This window comes from Choloepus didactylus, chromosome 9, assembly GCF_015220235.1.
Source record: "Choloepus didactylus isolate mChoDid1 chromosome 9, mChoDid1.pri, whole genome shotgun sequence".
Lineage (NCBI taxonomy): Eukaryota > Metazoa > Chordata > Mammalia > Pilosa > Megalonychidae > Choloepus > Choloepus didactylus.
In genome coordinates this window covers 26,892,960-26,912,740 of record NC_051315.1, presented here as the reverse complement: position 1 = coordinate 26,912,740, position 19,781 = coordinate 26,892,960, and the positions used below count along the sequence as shown (strand labels likewise).

General features: G+C 38.0%; 1 protein-coding gene across 1 annotated transcript in view; it reads left to right on the top strand.

Moving 5' to 3' along the window:
* Positions 1 to 457: 457 nt before the first annotated feature.
* Positions 458 to 19,781, top strand: part of NXPH2 (neurexophilin 2) — a 122,650-nt gene continuing 103,326 nt past the window's right edge. Inside the window, exon 1 of the mRNA XM_037850454.1 lies at positions 458 to 649. Within this exon, the coding sequence (XP_037706382.1) occupies positions 599 to 649 (51 nt within the window). The 5' untranslated portion in view covers positions 458 to 598. The remainder of the gene's footprint in view (positions 650 to 19,781) is intronic.

Here is a 19,781-nt window from a genome sequence, read left to right as displayed (position 1 = left end):
CGCTGACACGGAGTAGAGCGCTCTCTGGGGGCGCCTGGGGCTCCAGCCCCATCTACTCGCCCCAGGGCATTCCGGCTCGCAACCCCCACAATCGCCTTTACCCTAAATTCCCTGGGTTTTCTCCAGGCGCACTCCTTCCTGTCTCACCCACCCCCAGTCTAAGCGGGAGCCTGCCAGTAGTCAGGGCACCAGGCACAGTCCCGGAAGGACCCCGGAGAGCAGCCTAGCGCGGGGACCCGCACCAAAGCGCCCGAGTCACTGCCTCTGGCCCGGGGGGGTGGGTCCCCCGCGCTCACCGCGACCGGGCCCCGCGGGAACCCGGTGCAGCGTGCGGGAACTCAAGCGCCTCCGCACGCTGCTGTCCGGCCCCCTCCGCGGAGGGGCGCGCAGGGACCCGAGAGGCACCTCCCGCGCGCCCGCCCTCCCCCTGCCCCGCCCGTCCGCCCACCCGGCCGGCATAGCGCGGCGCTGCGCTCGGATTCCGGGAGGGAAGCACCGCGGTGTGCCCCTGGCATCCTCAGTCCTGCCCCGCGAAGTGGAGATGCGCGAGAGGCAGGCGAGGGCGCGCAACTCGTGAGACGCCGCGCCAGCCGGCACCATGCGCCTGCGGCCGCTGCCCCTGGTCGTGGTCCCCGGCTTGCTGCAGCTGGTGAGTGCCGGGCCCCTACGCGCTGGGGGAGTTTCGGCGGGAAAACCGCGCCCGCGGTCGACACGGAAGCAGAGCTTGTAGCTGCTTGGGAAGTGGGGATGGAGGCGCCCGGGATGGAAGCGCCCGGGATGGAGGGATTTCTCGGTTCGACTAGAGGTTGAAGGGAGAGAAGTGGGGAATGGATAGAGTGGACCTGGAGGCGAATGAGCCGTTTAGCAAGGGTTGGGAGTTAAGAGCTGGGGTAAAGTAGGCAGAAAGTGGTCGGGGAGGAGGTGCGATAGAAGAGGCTTATTGAGACGCGGTCGACGAGGGCAAAGGACTAGTTGGATATGCTGAGGATGAGCTGAAAGACCTGCCTCCAGCCCAGAGTTTGAGGGGCTTGGTGGTTTCTGTTTTTCACGTGGTAGTCTGCCCAGATGCCCGCAGACACTCCTTCCAAGGCAGAGCATCGTGCACCGTAGTTCACAGGTCTAGGTGGTGGGCTTGCTGGGGGAAAACTTAGGCAGAAGACTGATTTTAGGGGCAGATTGGATTTCTCTTCTTTTTCCGTCTGGCGTTGGGGACCGGGATGGGGTTTTCTGCCGGTTGGGGACACAGGATACAAACTACATGCCAAGTCTACGGGAAGAGCCCCTCTCCGTCACCTCTAAGCAGTCTTTCCGACCTCTCCCGCTTGCCCTGGACGGCTCAGGGGCGCTCAGGAATTAGAAGGGTATTAAAAGGTGGTTCAAGGATCGCCTGCGAGACTGCAGGCGACTGTTTGCGCTGTGACTCCTTTCTCTCTCATCGCGTTTCCTGCGTGGTGCCAGGCTCTCCTCCTTCCCAGATATACATATATACTGTATGTATTGCTAGTTAATTATATTTAAAGGAAATCCAAATTAAGATCTGCCAAGAAGACAACTTCTAAAGTAAAATTATGGAAAGGTGACTGCTTTGGCTCATTCCGCTTCAGTTATGGATTTCGCCTGGTGTGATGGCCCTGGCGTCAATACCTGCTATTAAGAAGACTTTCTCTTAGTGCTATGGCTTCTTAGGTCCTCATACTTAAGACCATATCCATTTAACCACGGGCTGTTTAAAATCAGGTTAAAGAACCAAAGTATTTTGAGGATGACGACATTTTCTTTTTTCTTTCTTTTCTTTTCTTCTTAAAATTTTTTTCTTTTGGAGGGAAAATCAAGTCGCTCATAAAAGTTTATGATATTTATGATTCCGTTAAAGCCAGAGACACTGCAAGTTTTGAGGGTGGGAGCGACTCTAAAAGGTTTTAGTGAACGGGATAGGCCACCAAATGGCCAGTCCATTCCTGTTGTTACAAAAGAGACTAGCTTCCCTTACACAGTATTAACTAAGAAGTGCTTCAGTAATTTGGAAAAAAAAAAAAAAAAATCAGTGATTTTCCGAAATATCCCTGAATGAGCGAGCAAATACTGGCTAAAAACAATAGTACATGTTTAATAAATTTAGCATCTAAGAAATTATGCATGCAAAATATATGCCACATTAATCTTGCTTTAGTATCACCTGCTCTTAAAAATGTTTAAAATGGATTCCAATAAAAGGTGATCTAATAAAGTAGCATTTGTATGGTGTATGGAAGTAAAACTCTAAAAGCATGTGGAAGTCAGGTACTTAGGTAGGGTCTTCGGAATATCTTTATGAATCTATTAGTTCATTAACTTGATTTTGCATTCCATGATCATGAACAATTTAGGCTCTTAATGTTGATGAGATATATCTGGGCATATGTTGGGGAAAAGTTCTGTTACCTGCTATATTGGAAATGTTTGTTTTTTTTCACACCACCCTAGTCAGTAAGGAATAGGAAATATATTTTAAAGGGATTATACACCCTCCTTAAGGGCTAGATTCTAATATTACAGCATGGATGGACTGCTTAGTTTTCAAGGAAGTTAATGGCTAATTCTAATCTGTTTTGGGGTTGCACTTGGGTTGTAATGCATTTTTCCCTGAGCACTTCATCATGGTAGTGAGCTGGGGAGCTGCACCTGTGTGATAAGCCACATTCCTTACACTGGTATCCTTTTGGACAATAAAAGGCTGTTTACATTCTCCACATTGTTGGAGCCATCTCCAGCTGCATAAGGCAGGGGGTTAGGATGTGAAAGGAAAACAGAGTGGCTAAGCAGAGCAGGCTAGATCTAAATTGAAACATCCCCCAAACCCACCACACCCCCGAAAGCAGGTATCAAAAAGGACAGACCATAATTTGACCCTTTGGGCAGCTCCTGGTTTTGTTCTACCTTTCTCAGCTGTAATTAAACTTCTTTGTTGAATCCTAAAAGCAAGTGGATAAAGTGTCTTCTAGTTTTGAAAACTAGTCTTCTAATTTTCTAGGAACAATATATGTGTAGAATATCTGCCCTCTGCTGATATAGAGCAAAAAAAAAAAAATCTTTTTAAAAATTTTGTAGGTGGGGGAGAAGGAGGCAGAGTTAGATTGTTGATGGAATTGGATTTACTTTTCTGCCTGCCCTGCCAACCTGAAGAGTATACTTTTTAAAAATGCTAAATATTTTAAATGCTTAGTGTGTTCCTTTGGGCGTGTTAAAAATTCTCTATATGGACATTGCTTGTCCCACCTGAAAGCAATCACAGGAAATTTTGCCCAAATAAGTCAGTCAGCACGTAATTCTATAACAACAACTAGAATGTTTTCACCTAATTTTGTGATATTTAAAATATTTAAGAAAACCATAGTCAAACTGACACATAGTGCAGGTAGCCTATGAAGAATGTGTGTATTTTACCTGAACTTGCCCAATTTTCTTGGTCCGTGTCCAGTGTTTTAAGAGACAGGTTGCTATGCCTTATTAGTAGAAGAATGAGGATGTGCAAAATTAAAATATCCATCCTGAATGTACTCTTTTTTGAAATTCTTATTCAGTAGCATATTCTTTATAAAAATATTAAAAGCACGTTACTTCTTTCCTACCACCTAATGAAGAGAAAATTAGCATTTGAAATTAATATTACAACAAAATGAGTGCTATTTCATGGTATGATATAAGGTAGAGACTTTCCCAGATGACAGGTTCTTACAGACTTGCATGATAATTTGTAACTCATAATAAGTGTGATTTTTGCCTTTAAGAAAAATGCAAAAGATTAAATTTGAATTTCAATGAGGTGATTAACTTGAGTTTAAGATAAAATTTAATGGTGACTTTTAAAATAAGTAAGTTTGTTATGCATTTCAAGTTGGTTTTCTTCTGATATAATGATGAGCTTATAAAATAAAATATAAATTAAAAATGATGTATGTTAGCAAATTTCTAGAATCTTTTAAAATCAGAATACTTGTGATGCAAAGTAGTACAATTTTTGGTTCATCCCTTATTTTGTAGTATTGCCCCATATGAATTTGTTAAGGATATTTGTGTTTACTCTAACAATTTAATAATTTTACCCTAAAATTTAATAATTTTGATATATTCTTAACATATATTATACTCTGTTTTGTATTTGCAAGAAGTGATAACTGATGACTATCTTCCATTCAGAAAGCACAATTTCCCTCATATGCTATTGATCAATAAAAATCAAAACATTATTTCCCAGTGTCGGATCAATAGTCATCTGTTGGTGAGATGACAACAAGGAGGAGACAAAAACAGCATTGTGTCGTGGCTGTGACTTAGAGTTGGCTGGGCTTTAAAATCAACTTGCTCTGGTCTGTTCTGGTTGTATTGTACTTGCTTCATGATAGGCATCCTTATTTTAGACCTTTTAAAAATAAGAATTAGGATTTGACAATTAAGACCTTGGTTTCAGCCACCTACCTCCCAGTGAAAAGCATGTCTCCTTGGCCTATTCTGGGATTATATTATCTGGTCCAGTTCTAAATGTCTTCGATATAGGAAACTGACTCCCCCTGGGAATGTATTTTATAGCTTAATAGATTAGTTAATGGAAAAAAAAGCTTTCTTAATCTTTGTTCTATATTTTATTTTTCTTAATCTCGTTTTATTGTTTCTAATTAGTGGTCAAAATGCAAAATAAGGTGGAGGTTTTACACTGTCAGCTTAAAATGTGTATCTCTTGCAAATTGAATTAAGAAATGTTGATTTTTACAATACATTGCCCACCTATTATCTAATAAAGAGCTAATCAATACATTTGGAATGATTTAGCCATTTAAGTAGTAGCAATCAAAGAAGAATAGAAATACGTCACAGGTTTATGATTTTATAAAAGCTCTAGGACTGTCTCAGTTTACGTATTCTGTGTATTCCTTTCTTTACCTGAAGCTTTGCTGGGTAAGATTTGAAAAAACAATTATAGCCACACACTCAAGTGCCTACAGTTAAGACTGTGTCAGCATTTCTGTAAAGAATCTCATTTCTGTCTTAGCCATGAGCATTATTGCTGGTTAGAAGTTGCCATTTAATATATTGAACTGGGAGTCAATTATTTTAAAGCTGCTTTAAAGAAAATGGCCCAAATGATTTTGAGCATTCAGCCATGTAAGGATACTTTCTAATATCCATATAGTATGCAGGATAATGATTTAACAACTTATGTCTATATTATTGACTTCGTGACTGAATGAACAGATGAAATACTATAGTTTTGACTTGCACAATGGTTATAGTTTATAATTTGATATGTTTAAATTACTTTAAATAGTTTTTTTTCCATTTATTGTACTGCCATATGATTTTGTAAAACTATCTCATCCTGAGTATTTTTAATTGTGCCAAATTGAGGTGCCCTAGTCAGTGTTTTTATGAATATTTATTAAGTAACAAGCTATGGAAAATTTTTTATTACTTGTGATACGACCGTAGCATTGATGACAACTTCATTCTTTATTTCAAAATCCTACTCAATAAAAAGGATCTAAAGCAATTTGCACTGTAGATTTTAATATTATAGAAAGAATTCTAAGATTTATTGATTTAGAACTTCCATTTTAGTTTTTTTTAATTTATGAAAATTTTAGATCAGAACCCTCAAACAACTTCAGATCATTAAGCGGTAAGATCAGTATAGAATAAGGAAATCTGTTTCTTCATAGAACCACTGCTGAAAACAAAAGTTCCATTATTCAAACCTAAATGATATACAAAATATTTTCCTTTTCTAACAGTGAAGAGTTTGGAATAATTGTCTTAAAATTGTCATTCTTATATATTTCACCTTCCTCAGATTTAGGTATCTATAGAAAGAGAAGTGAGATATTTTATAAACTTAAACTACAGTGATAACAAAATCTTAGATTTTCATATTCTTACTTGTCTTCAAGTTTCTTTCACACAATGTATCACATTCTAGTCTCCCATAAGACTGCAAGACAGAGGCGGCTATTTACATGTTTCTATTCATGTACTGGAAAGAGCAATGAATTTGGTATCAGAAGAGTTGACTCCAAAACCAAACACATTTAAATAAATTGATTATTCAACAAATACTTGATGAATATCTATTTTGACCAGGCTTTACACTGAGATTCTGGCAGGCAGTGAGGTCACTGCAGTTAACAAAATAGTGTGTGTATCTGTTTGTGTATGTGTAAGTACATCTTGGGCAGATCATTAAGCAGCCTCAGACCCCTCATCTGTAAAATCAAGTCATTAATGATAAAGTAGATGAAAAATTATCTCCAACATCCTTTTGCTTTATTTATATATATATATATATATATATATATATGGAGTTTCTGGATTTTTCTTTTTATGAATTATATTTTTAGTTATTGTACAATTTTAAATATGTATTATATACAAATGTATTTCTTTTTAAATACAAATTTTACGTGGAATTTGTGCTGGTAACCATATAATAAATTAAACATTTATTTTGAAGTAGATGTAAAACACTTAATACTGATTGATGTTATCCCTGCTTATGGAAAAGGGAAATTCAGTGAAACTAAGTAAAGAGAATTCATGAGCACTTATTTGACACATATAATCAACAAAATCAATAAAATTTAAATTAAAATGATGCATTCAGGGCTTTTTTCCCCTCTATACCATTTTTAAATTGTAAACTACTAAGATCTAGTCATTGCTGCAATTTAAATAGAAAGTAAATTGGCTCTCAGTTACGTTCTGTTATTAAGATGAACATTACAGCTTAGTACTTCACTTCAACCAGAAAACTAGCAAGTGAATTTCATATGCCTCAGTAGAATACTCTATTAAATCAGAGTGCTTTTAACTAACCCCAAAGGTTTCAGGAGTTCAGATGTAAATAGTATAACATCTTTAACACAAAACCAATAATTGTCTGCCAAGTGAGATCTATCCAAGATAGAGAATATAGTTAATGGTCCTGGAGTTTCATCCAACTATAAACACCATGAATGTCCTAAAAATAAATCTTGACTTTGTGATATTACTGTTTTTTGTTTTTGTTTTTGTTTTTAATGAAAAATAAAATGATTCAAACATTCTAACACTTATATAATATTTTCATGCAAGATTATAATTTTCCAGTATTTTCATACCAACATTAAAAAAATCTCGTTTGCCAATTTAAGCAACATAGCAGGTTTATTTATTTTCACCAAATGGTCAATAACTGAAGAAATAGTCTAGATTAATCAAAGGGATAGCCTGCATGTGTAATTTATGGCTGTTAAAAATGCCTGGGATTTCAATTCTAGAATTCTATTCCTCCTTATGTGTATAGGTAGATTTAATCAGTGGAAGTGGTTGGTGAATATGAGAATCTTTATGATATTTTGAATGGATAATGGAAACAACAATTGAATAGGGCTCTAGAGCCATTTAGCCATCATGTTATTAAGTAAAGTTTTGTATTTGAATAGTCCATACAGAAGATGATTGGGAACTATATTTTGTAATTTGGCTACAGAAGTGGAGAGGAAGGCAAAGTTTTCAAAGGTATTTTTCCACATTGTGACTTCATTTGTTGCTCTATTGACATCTCCAGAATATGTACCTCAGTTCCTTCCCTGTTCCTCAGGCTCCAAGCCCATTTCTCCTTAGCTTACTGTTCTTTTTTTTTTTTTAATTAAATTCAGTTTTATTGAAATACATTCACACACCATACAATCATCCATGGTATACAATCCACTGTCCACAGTATGATAACATAGTTATGTGTTCATCACCACAATCTATCTCTGAACATTTTCCTTACATCAGAAAGAACCAGAACAAGAATTAAAAATAAAAGTGAAAAAAGAACACCCAAATCATCCCCCCATCCCACCCCATTTGTCCCTTAGTTTTTATCCCCATTTTTCTACTCATCCATACACTAGATAAAGAGGGTGTGATCCACAAGGTCTTCATAATCACACTGTCACCCCTTGTAATCTACATTATTATATAATTGTCTTCAGGAGTCCAGACTGCTGGGTTGGAGTTTGGTAGTTTCAGGTATTTACTTAAAGCTATTCCAATGCATTAAAACCTAAGAGCTGTTATCTATATAGTGCATAAGAATGTCCACCAGAGTGACCTCTCGACTCCATTTGAAATCTCTCAGCCACTGAAACTATTTTGTCTCATTTTGCATCCCCCTTTTGGTCAAGAAGATACTCTCAGTCCCACGATGCCGGGTCCACATTCATCCCCGGGAGTCATATTCTGCATTGCCAGGGAGATTTACAACCCTGGGAGTCGGGTCCCACGTAGGGGGGAGGGCAACGAGTTCACCTGTTGAGATGGCTCAGTTAGAGAGAGAGAGGGCCACATCTGAGCAACAAAGAGGTACTCAGGGGGAGACTCTTAGGCACAATTACATGCAAGTTTAGACTCTCCTTTGCAAGCTTACTGTTCATTTTAACTTAAATGATTTACTGTCTGCTCACCTTCAGCACATCCAAAACCATACCTATAGTTCCTAAGCAAGTGCCCTTCCAACATTCGTGGATTCACATCTTGAAGTCCCTTCCACTCTTTTTAATACCTGGAATCTTTATGTTAAAACCTGTGTCTTGGTGTTTTAAAGCACTGTATGACTTACAAAAATTTTTCACCTTGATGTCATGGTTCATCTTCACATCGGCTCTGAAAGGTAAGCAGAGCCGTACTTACTCCATCCATTATAGAGATGAAGAAGCAAATGCACTGTAGGTTTCAGAGATGGGGTGTAGACCACATGAATGGTAAAACTCAAATCGTCTACCCAGACCAGCTCAGTCCATGGCAGCATCCAATTACAGTAGAAGGTTGTGGTACCCGTGGTGAGTGCCATCTTTCTAGAAACTCATCACTGGCACACAGAATGATGGATTTGAGGGACACTTCTAGGAAAACTTCTGTTCTACTCACAACTGCACTGAGGTAGAAACCTCAACTCATTCATTTTAAGGATATTTTAAACAAGCTTTGCCAAAAAGTCAAACAAGTTAAGCAGAACAAGTGGATTAACTCCCTTAATCTGGAGTTCTGTTGAGAATTCAGCTTTGCAGGGTCTAGTTGCCAAGTGCCCGAGCTTTGATGGAGCCTTGGGGATAAGTTGATGGCTGAAGAATGCGGCTCTGATTCGGATCAGCAGATCTGATAGTTCCTCTAAATTTTCAGGAAACCACCTGTACTTCTCCTGTTTGAAAAGATAAACAATAAGAGAGAGGCCATTTAAGGTTCAAGGGCCATTTAATTCTGGTTTTGTAATGGACAGATGGGAATATGAGTGGAATTTTGTTTGGGAGGCTCACTTGGGCAATTTGAGAGCATTAATACATAATTTTGCTTTACCCATAGCATACTTGATCTTGCTCTCTTATTTTTTTGATGAAATTATGTATTCTATTTTATGGCTATATATTGAAGTGGACACTGTTGGTTCTCCACCCAGATCCCTTTGGAACCCATTTTACCAATTTTATGCCCCTACCCCCAATTCCCCCCTGACCTTGGATTTCCATTTTAACACTCAGCACCTGTAGCTCTTGTTTAGAGGACTCCCCTCAGCTACTGGATACAAATAGCAAGAAGGCACTCAGAGACAGAAATGCCGTTCACTTATCAAGTGGAGCTCTTGACTCATGACTGACAGGGACTGGAGTGTGAAAAGCCCAGTGCCTTTGCCCAGTGTCTGGACGACTCAGAGGTGTAATGTACCCTGGAGTTTCCCTGCAGGAGCAGCAGGCTGAAGCTACCTTCCGCAGAACTCGGCGTGAGGGCACACTCTTGTGTGGCTTACTCCCTTTCTCTGACCTGCTTGCCCTGCTCCTTAGCAGACTTCCTAGAATTGCTTCCACTATAATTCACTTGCCCTCATTTACTTGTCTCTGCATCTGTCTGCTTTTGAGGAACCCAGCCGAGGTTTGTTTCAAAAGTTTTTAATATTCAGAAATTTTAAGTAGAAAGTGATAGTAGTGAAAGTAGCTCTCCCCTGCTTTCTGCAATCTCACACTCAGTCACTGTTACTAGTTTAATGTATATCTTTCCAGATATTATGTGTATGTGTACTTTTATCATAATTATATCATATGCAACACTATTCAGTAATGTGCTTTTTAGTGCAAGCATGTATTGTGGCCATTTTTACATTGTAATAGAGTTACTTACCATTTATAAAGGTTCATGAAATCTTATGGTATGAATGTACCATAATGAATTTAACAAATACCTTATTAATTGCTATTTTGATTATTTTTAATTTTTTTGCAGTTGAGAACTTCACTTAAACAAACATCTATGTATTTTTGCATAGGTTTTTAAATATATCTATAAAATGAATTTCTAGAATTGGAATTACTGGTTCAGGGGAATGTACAATTTTAATGTTGTTAAATATTGTAAAGTGTCCCCTAAAAGATTGTACCAATTTACATTACCACTCATAGTGTTTGTACATGTCTTTATCTGTACCTGGATAATTTTTTTATTTTTCTTTTGATCATTGGCAGTCTGTTAGAGAAAAATGTACCTCATTAGTTTTAAAATGTGTTGTTTATTACTTATTAAGGAGAAGCATCTTTTCATATTTACTATTTATATTTTTTATTTATTGAATTACCTTTTAAAATAATTTCTCCATTTTTCAATTGAGTTGTGTTTTTTAAACCCTTTAAATTTTTATGTTTTTTTTTTTAATATTGTTCCTGTGCCATTATTGTTTAGTGTCTTATTCCTGCATATTTTATATATTATGGAGTTGTGCAGATCTTTTTTTATGCATGACATTTTAAAATTGTGTTTTGCTGAAATATAAAGAAAGTGTTGATTTTTGTATGTTAATGTTTGTATCATTTCTATTTATGAACTGGCTGATTAGTTCTAATAAATTTTAATTTGATTCTCCTAGATTTTATATATGGACAATCATATTATCTGCAAATAATCTTAAAATTTACTCTTTCCATGGCCTCTTAAATTGTGTTTTATCCTCCTACTGTACTGGATAGAAACTTCAGAACATTGTTGAATAAAAGTGTGAAGGAGGACATTCTTTTCATGTTTCCAACTTCTAATGAAAACTTTAACAAATATGATGTTAGCTTGTAGTTTCTGATAATCTTTCAAGAATATATTCTTATAGGTATTAAAATGACTTTCATCAAGAATAGAGATTGAATTCAGATATGTTTTGAGCATCTCTTGAAAGGATCATATAATTTTTCAATGGTAGCCTATTTATATTTCTATTTATGAATATGTTTCCTAATATTAAGCCATTTTTGCAATCTTGGAATTGTCTGTATTTTAGTTCACTGATGTGTATAAGTTAATATTTTATTTAGGAATGCTGACTGTATTAATAAGCGAAATATGACAAAAGGAACATGCCATGTTTTTACATCATTATTATGCTAGGATCATAAAATCAATTAGAAAGATTTTTAATTTATTCCCCAGTTCTGAGGAGAGGTTAAAATACTTAAGAATTGTTTATTCCTTGGAAGTTTGTTGAGAATCACAACTACGGCCTTTTGTTTTGAGGGAGGAGATCTTTTAAATACTTTTCATTTCTTTTGTGGCTGTTCATCTATTCAGGGTTTTCATTCAACTCTTATTAAATCCCTTTTATTAAATTTTAAAGAAAACTGCATTTTGTATTTTCTGTATAAATAATTTTGTATGTATTTTCTAATTTATTTAGCATAAAAATATGTATGCATTACCTTAATTTTTAAAAATCTACTCTGTACCTGTGACTTTATGCCCTATTTCCTCCCAGGTTTGTGTTCATTGTTTTGGAATAATAGTAGCCAGGGAACTGTTTTTATTCTCTCTCTAGGAGGTCTACGATTGCCTTCTGTGGCATACTCTAGACTTAAATAGGGCCATAGCAAATTACCACAAACATAGTTGCTTAAAATGATAAAAATTTATTCTCTCACACTTCTGGGGGTTAGAAGTCCAAAATCAGCATGTCAGCAGAGCCAGGCTCCCTCTGAGGACTCTAGGAAGAACCCTTCCCTGCCTTTTCCAGCTTCTGGTGGCCCCAGGCATTTCTTGGCTCATGGGAGCATAATTCCAGTCTCTTCCTGCTTCCTCTCTCTCTCTCTGATTTCTTTCCTCTTCTTAAAATGACACTGTGTTATCATCTTTGAGGCCCACACTAAATCCAGGATGATTTCATCTGGAGATCCTTAAGTAATTACGTCTACAAAGCCCCTGTTGCCAAGTACAATATGAATATGAATATTTGGGGGTAAGAGTTTTGGGGGTCGCTCTTCAACCTGCTACATGGTGTGAGCTGAATGAGCCCTGGGGTCAAATGTTGGACACCTGGAACACCACCTCCTTTCTGCTCAGGCAGTGGAGGACGCTGCCAGTCTCCCAGGAGTGACCCAGTATTCATCACATACTATTCATCACATACTCTTAACTGCTCCAAACTTGGTGACGGGAGAGGGGTGCTCTGTGGGGGATAAACCCACCTTGTGCTCAGGCGCTGGTCTGCTTTTCCTTCATTTGGTCACAGGCTGCTCAGCATACCTAGCTTTCCATCATTTTGATTCAGTTTCCTTTTTGTTTCTAGAGATTCTCAAATGTTGTGGCCTCTGTTCGCATTCTTTCCTGTTTCTAGCACCTGTATGCATTTGTTCTTGCTTCTGTGTTCCTGGTTCGTTTTATTGGGATTTGCGGAGGGAGGAGAAGTAAATGCATTCACTCAGCATTCCTCATTGCAGCTGAAAATCGTTTAGTCATTTTTGGCTCCTCTTTCTTCATCCCTTTAATATCCATTCAGTCACAAAATCCTATGAAATTTCCTTGTAAATCCTTCTGTAAACTCTCTGGTCCTCTCCATCCCCTGCCATTTCATCACTAAAGCGACTTCCTTGCGAGCCTATGTTATTCCAGCATCAGCCTGCTAGATTCGTGCCAGAGGCCACAGAATAATCTTCCTTAAATTTTTGTTTCCTTTACTATGCTACTCCTCTATAGAGAATGAGATTGTGAGTCCCTTTTTTCTTGAGACATTGAATCTAAATCCCTCTTCCTAGCTGTCTCAGCCTTAAATCTCCCATCCACTATTCATCACATACTCTGAACTGCAGTCAGGTGTGTATCCTTAATGCTCTGTGAATACTTCGGAGTAGAGAGAAAAGCATAGGTTTTGGTGTTAGATTGACTTGGATTCCAAGGCTTTCTCTGTCACCTTGGGCAATTTAATAAATCTGCTGAGTCTTAGTAACTATCTCATAGGGTTTAAATGACTCTACACAAATGTGAAATACTTAGCACGTAACATGAGCTTAACGAATATCTGTTCTCCTTCCTGCTTACAACAGCTTAGGCTCTTTGTGTGCAAGCAACAGAAACTGAATCTAACTTAAGCAGAAAAGGAGTTCATTAAAATGGGGAAACTTACAGGAAAGGCTGGAGAACTAGGAGGCTTGTCAAGAATTTGGGTATCAGGAAATCATCAACTAATCAAAATGATAAATAAGTGCCAGCCTTTTTAATTTTTTTGCCTCCAGTCCTTGTGTCACACCATCTAAGATGCCATGTCCTGGTTAAGAAAACTCATTGGCTTGGGTCATATGCTTCGACTTGGGAAGTGTGCGGCACCTTGATTAACAGTTTCACTAAGACTTCATTTTTCAGCTTTCAACTGGAGGCTATATATTCCATAGATGTCCTGTAACTACTTTATATCTCACTGATTTCCCCCCCATCTGAGAAGCTCGCAAACCTTTATTACAGTTTTCTTGTGTATGTGTGGGTGTGTGTGTGGGTGTGTGTAGCGTTTTTATATCTTTTATTATACGTGTTAGTCTTGTCCCTCTAGCTTTACTTCAAAGTTCTTGAGGCCATGGATCATGTATTATACTTTTATATACATTAGAGTGAATGACATATAGCTTATATAAGTGTTCCTTGAAATAGTAAGAAACATGCCCAAAATATTAATAGTAACCTCTGTCCTGGGTCATGAAGGAGCATGAGACATGTTGAACTTTTTAGCCCTCTGTAAGGCATGGTCCTTTAAGAGATGCCTCTGTTTAAATAAAAATAGAATAAAACACCAGTTATAGTAACATCATTAGCATTATCTGTCAATTGACATTGTGGATTCAAAGGTTGCACTAATTTCTTGATAATATTTAAGATATAATAGATGAGCTCCTGGCTCGAGCTGTTAGATCAGGTATCTCTTTACATTCCATTTTTCCCAGAGTCCCACTAAAATGTGGGACATTATTTTTTAAAGGATTGAAATACTGATGTCAAGAAAAAATTCTGTCAGCAGATTAGAAGTTTATAGAAATTTCAAGAAAATAGAAAACAGTCATATATTGAAGAAGAAATTAAAGCAAGAGAAATCACCTATGGGGTCACTGCTCTTGCCAAAGAAGACTCAGAAATAGGCACAAGTTGAAGGCAACAGATACAAAGAGCAGATGGGCCCAAGGATCCGGCTTCAGGGAGATTCATTAAAGGACTGCAGTCAGGAGATTTGAGATGCCACCCCCTCAACTCAGTCTCAGCTGAGCATTTGTGTTTAAGCCTGTATTAACTATCCATTGCTGTGTAACAAATTACCCCAAAACATAGTGACTCCAACATAGTGACTTCAAATAAAAATAAACCTTTTTCCTTTTTTTTTTTTTTTTTTTTTTTAATTTCTTACAGTTTCTGTGGGTCAGGAAATTGGGTCATTCTAGCTTGCAGTTCTCGTGAAGTTACAGTCATGATTTCAGTGGGGCTGCATTTATCTAATGGGTTTAGCGGGGGCTGGAGAATTTGCTTTGCTCGCATGGTTGACAAGTTGGTGCTGGCTGTTGGTGGGAGGCCTCCCTTCCTAATAACCACATGGACCTCCCCACAGTGCTGCTTGAGTGTCCTCATAACATGGCAGCTGTCTGTCCCCAGAGCAGATGATCAAGAGAACAAGGCAGAAGCCACGACGACTTTTATGACCTAGCCCTGCATGCCACATACTATTTTTTCCACTCTCCTGTTCACACGAAACAGTTTTATCTCACCGAGGGAGGATCCTATACCCAAAGGTGTGAATACAGGAGGCAGTATCACTGGGGGCTGTCTTGGAGCCTGGCTATCACAAAGCTCCAGCCCAAGCACTGCCCTCTAAGGAAAGAGAGAGAGAGGTCTGCCTGGGGTGAGAACCTAGCGGGTATTGAGAAGGTTGTAGAACAGATCCTAAGCTGACTTGAGTTTCTCTACCACAGGCAGGAGCAGAGGAGAAAAGGCAGATCTGTGCTGCATTCAGAATTATCACACCCTTCAGAAACAAGCCTTCTTTGCTTTTTCAATTGTGGTGGTTCCCAATCTGGTTATTTGCTCCCTGCCCTCATATCCTAGGGAATCCACAGGATACACTCCCTTTAAAGGACTTATGAGCAACACTCCCATTAAAGGAAGAACTCTTAGAGAAAGAGACCTAAACAACTGCAGAGAAAACACATCCCAACTTTGCAAATTAATCAACATGATCTTTCACTTATAAAATAGCATAAACAACCCAATTACCAGACTTTTAAGGGAAATTGTTAGCAAGAAATAGAAAGACTAAGATAAACTAACTGAACAACTTACCCTGGAGGAAACTGAAATAGTACAGGAAACAGATTACAATTTGTAAGAGTCCTAATTAATATTCTTAGAGACTCAAGAGGATCTTGCATCCTGAAAATAAGAGCAAGCTGCTATGAAGAACTGGTCAACAAGAAAGAATTTTTGGAAATTAAATATGTAATCAACAAAATAGAAGTCAAGGAGAAGACTGAAAAGACAGGGCTAAAGACCATGCTGGTGAAATGGTAAAATCAATAAAATCACCCATAACATGGAGCAAAAAGATCAAAATGGGAAATATGAGAGAACAGTTATGGGACACAGAGGAAAAACCCAGAAAATCCAATATCCACCTATGAGGAGCTCCAGAAGCAGAAAACAGAGGCAGTGAGGAGAAGGACATAGTTAAAGGAACAGTACAAGAGCATTTAATTTCCTGTGCTGAAGAGAAACACAGATCTTTACATGGAAATAATCCACCAAGTGTTGACTGACTTAAATAAAAATCTCAGTGAAATTTCTAAACTCAGACAAAAAATAGAAAATCTTAAGAGCTTTCAGAGAAACAAGGTAGAAAACTAACAAACCAAGTTCATGTCTCATTAAGCACACTGGATGCTAAAAGCAAGGGCAGATGCTTTTGGTTACTGAGAGGAAAGGGATATTGAGCCTATACTCCTAAACTACCAAATTATCAGTCAAATATGAAGGAAAAAAAGTAGTAGTAGGGGGAGAAAATTAGAGAAGACCAAAACGACATTTGGGGCATGCAAGGATCTCAGGAAAGTTACCACTCAACTTCATATGGGAAAATCCTCAAATAGGTACTTCAGTAAAGCAAGGACAGAATATAGAACAAGAGGGCATTGTGAGATACAGTTCCAGTGGCATTGAAGTATGACTGGGAAGCAGTGAAGGAGTTAAAGAAGGACCTGTTAGCCTGTGACCCTGGGAAGATGGAGGGTTCCAGTTCCTTCGCCGTGGGCTGGTCACCTGTGTGGTATCACAGGGAATTCTACTTAAATGGTCTCAGTTTTATAGATGCTGTTTATTGGTTTTCAGTGTTTGAAATGGACTTATAGACAAAGCATGAATTATTTAAAAATATAGTTTGAGAACAGAATGCAATTCTAATAAATATTGATGAGCTAAAATAAAATACAACCAATAAAAATGTGGAGGTACGGGGAGAACAATAGGTGAAGGTAAGGCAAGCATGCCACATTCCTGATCTTTCATGTAAGAAGTTAATAGAAGCTGTCTAATTTTAGTAAAGTAAGAAATAGGTGTGTGGTTTTGTTTTTTTTTTTTTTTTTGGTACTTAAAGTCGTAAAAGCTATAAAATACTAGCGGAATTAAAAATGAAACAAAAACAAAAACTCAGTTTTAAATGTAAGTTTAATTTTTTACCGTGTGCTTACCTTACTTCTAGCATTTAAGGAGATTAAAAAAATAAATTTAAAATATACAGCTGGAACAGGTTGTATCTTTTGGACCTTATAATGTGGTTTTGTGGGCTTCTTTATATGACGTACTTTTTTTTTTTTTTTTTTTTTTTTTTTTAAATCATCATTTTATTGAGATATATTCACATACCACGCAGTCATACAAAACAAATTGTACTTTCGATTGTTTACAGTACCATTACATAGTTGTACATTCATCACCTAAATCAATCCCTGACACCTTCATTAGCACACACACAAAAATAACAAGAATAATAATTAGAGTGAAAAAGAGCAATTGAAGTAAAAAAGAACACTGGGTACCTTTGTCTGTTTGTTTCCTTCCCCTACTTTTCTACACATCCATCCATAAACTAGACAAAGTGGTGTTTGGTCCTTATGGCTTTCCCAATCCCATTGTCACCCCTCATAAGCTACATTTTTATACAACTGTCTTCGAGATTCATGGGTTCTGGGTTGTAGTTTGATAGTTTCAGGTATCCACCACCAGCTACCCCAATTCTTTAGAACCTAAAAAGGGTTGTCTAAAGTGTGCATAAGAGTGCCCACCAGAGTGACCTCTCGGCTCCTTTTGGAATCTCTCTGCCACTGAAGCTTATTTCATTTCCTTTCACATCCCCCTTTTGGTCAAGAAGATGTTCTCCGTCCCACGGTGCCAGGTATATGACGTACTTTTCACAAATGTTTATTTCTCTGGATTTCGAGAAAAGGTCCTTTTAGTGAGAAGAGCCGTCAGCAGCTGAGAAGACATGTTCAAGGAGATGAGTTTACTTTCACTAGAAGTGGGTAAGCTGAGCTCCTGTAGGGCAGGGTTTCTCAACCTAATGGCTGTTGACAGTTGGGGCGGAATAATTCTTGGTTGTGCCTCGCTGTGTATCGCGGGATACTTAGCAGCATCACTGACCTCCAGCCTCTAGATGCCAGGAGCACCCTCTCCCAGTTGTGACATCCAAGCATGTCTCCAGGCATTGCTGCATGTCCCTTGGGGAGCAAAAGCACCAGGGTTTGAGAACCTTTGCTCTAGGGGACTCCTCACTCACTGTTTGAGAGGCTGAACCTCTTGTAGCCAAGCGCTGTGAGCCTTTGAGCTGCTGGGTGGAGTGGGGTGGAGGCAGCATTTTGCATGGAACAGGTTTCTTATCACTTTGCTTTTCCTCAGGTCAGTTTATTTCCACCAATATTTTTCGAGTTGCATCTCTGTCAGGCACTGTGCTGAATGCACACATCTCTTTGACAAATTTCCCTTGTAAGGGAAATTAATGAGTGCTCCTCCTTAGATTCCTCACTCAGGCAAAATTCCCCTCCCTAGTAGAAATTCACACATTTAATTTTGCCTTAGGTACAGATCTTATCAGTCGTTAGGGCTTCCTCAGAAAGTTTTAGTAAAGCATTCTAATTTCCATATTTTAAGATGCAGTAATGAGAAGAAAATTGGTTTGTAGAAGACACCAAATAAAACTGAAAATATCATCATAAATATTAGTTGGGTAATAAAAAAACATACTTGGCGAACATACATTTACAGTTAAAGTATAGTTGGGTTACATCCTTTGAAGATCATATTATAGATCTCAAAACCAGAGAGAAACAGTTCTCAGTGCAAAATTTGGTTCAGTGTATTTGACATATTTATAGTAGCTTAAAATTATTACGTTAAACCCTTAGGAGCTAGATTGCTTTTCCTATTTATTGAGGAATTGGGGATTTTAAAGTTTGTTGAATGCAAACTGTAAGTTACCATTATTTTTATAAATGATATGAATCACTTTCTTCTATATTGGAATGCACTTTTAAGTTTTTCCTTTAAAGACCATTCTTATTTAAAAAAATATTTTCATTTAAGTCATACCGCAAAAGTTGCATTTTATCCTCAGAGATTAAACATAATAATAAAAAAGCAAACAGAATCCCTGCAGGTGTTAAAATTTGCAATAGAATACATTTTCATGAAATTATAGCTGTGCATAAATAATCACCCAACTTGTTCAGATAAAGTCTTAGAGCTGCAATGGATTGTAGCTGGGCCACACTTCTATTTTATAGCCTTCGAACTGAGCCTGGCAGGGGCACCCTGGACAGGCCAGCCCAGTCCTTCTTCTGCCTTTATATGTCCGCACATACATTCAGCCAAATAACATTCCTATTGAACTTTTCCCACCACATAAAAGCTTATATCTTTTCATTTGCAGGAGGAAGCCTTGCCTCTTTACCTTGAAAGGTATAGACCTGTATTTATTACTTTCACTCTCTGTACAAATACCCAAACAAAGCCAATATTTAGTGTTATACCTTTAGCTTCCATCAAAGATTAATGTAAGTAATGGCCTTAGAAACGCAATTTTTGGTAAATTTTATGTTCAGATTTTCACTCATTCATTCATTCACTCATTCAATAGTTTGAGTGTCAGCTGTTTTTCAAATGGCCCTCAGAAATGTATGGCTAGGGACAAAAGTCTTTTTTCCTGATAAATCAAATATCCTAATTTAAAGAATGAGAGTTTCAACTCAATTTTCTTTTTTATTTCCCTGCCAGGAAGCTCAGAGCTAAGATAGCTTGAGTGCAACAACTGTCTTTACTAAACCCCAGTTTTTTTCCTCTCCATTGTATATAGTTCTTGATCTTTTATTCTTTTAAAAATGATCCTATTATATATGCTTGTATTATATGCTTTGGAAATAACTTTTTGAAAGTAGTTGGGTTAAAAATTCCTTTGCCAGATGTTTCAC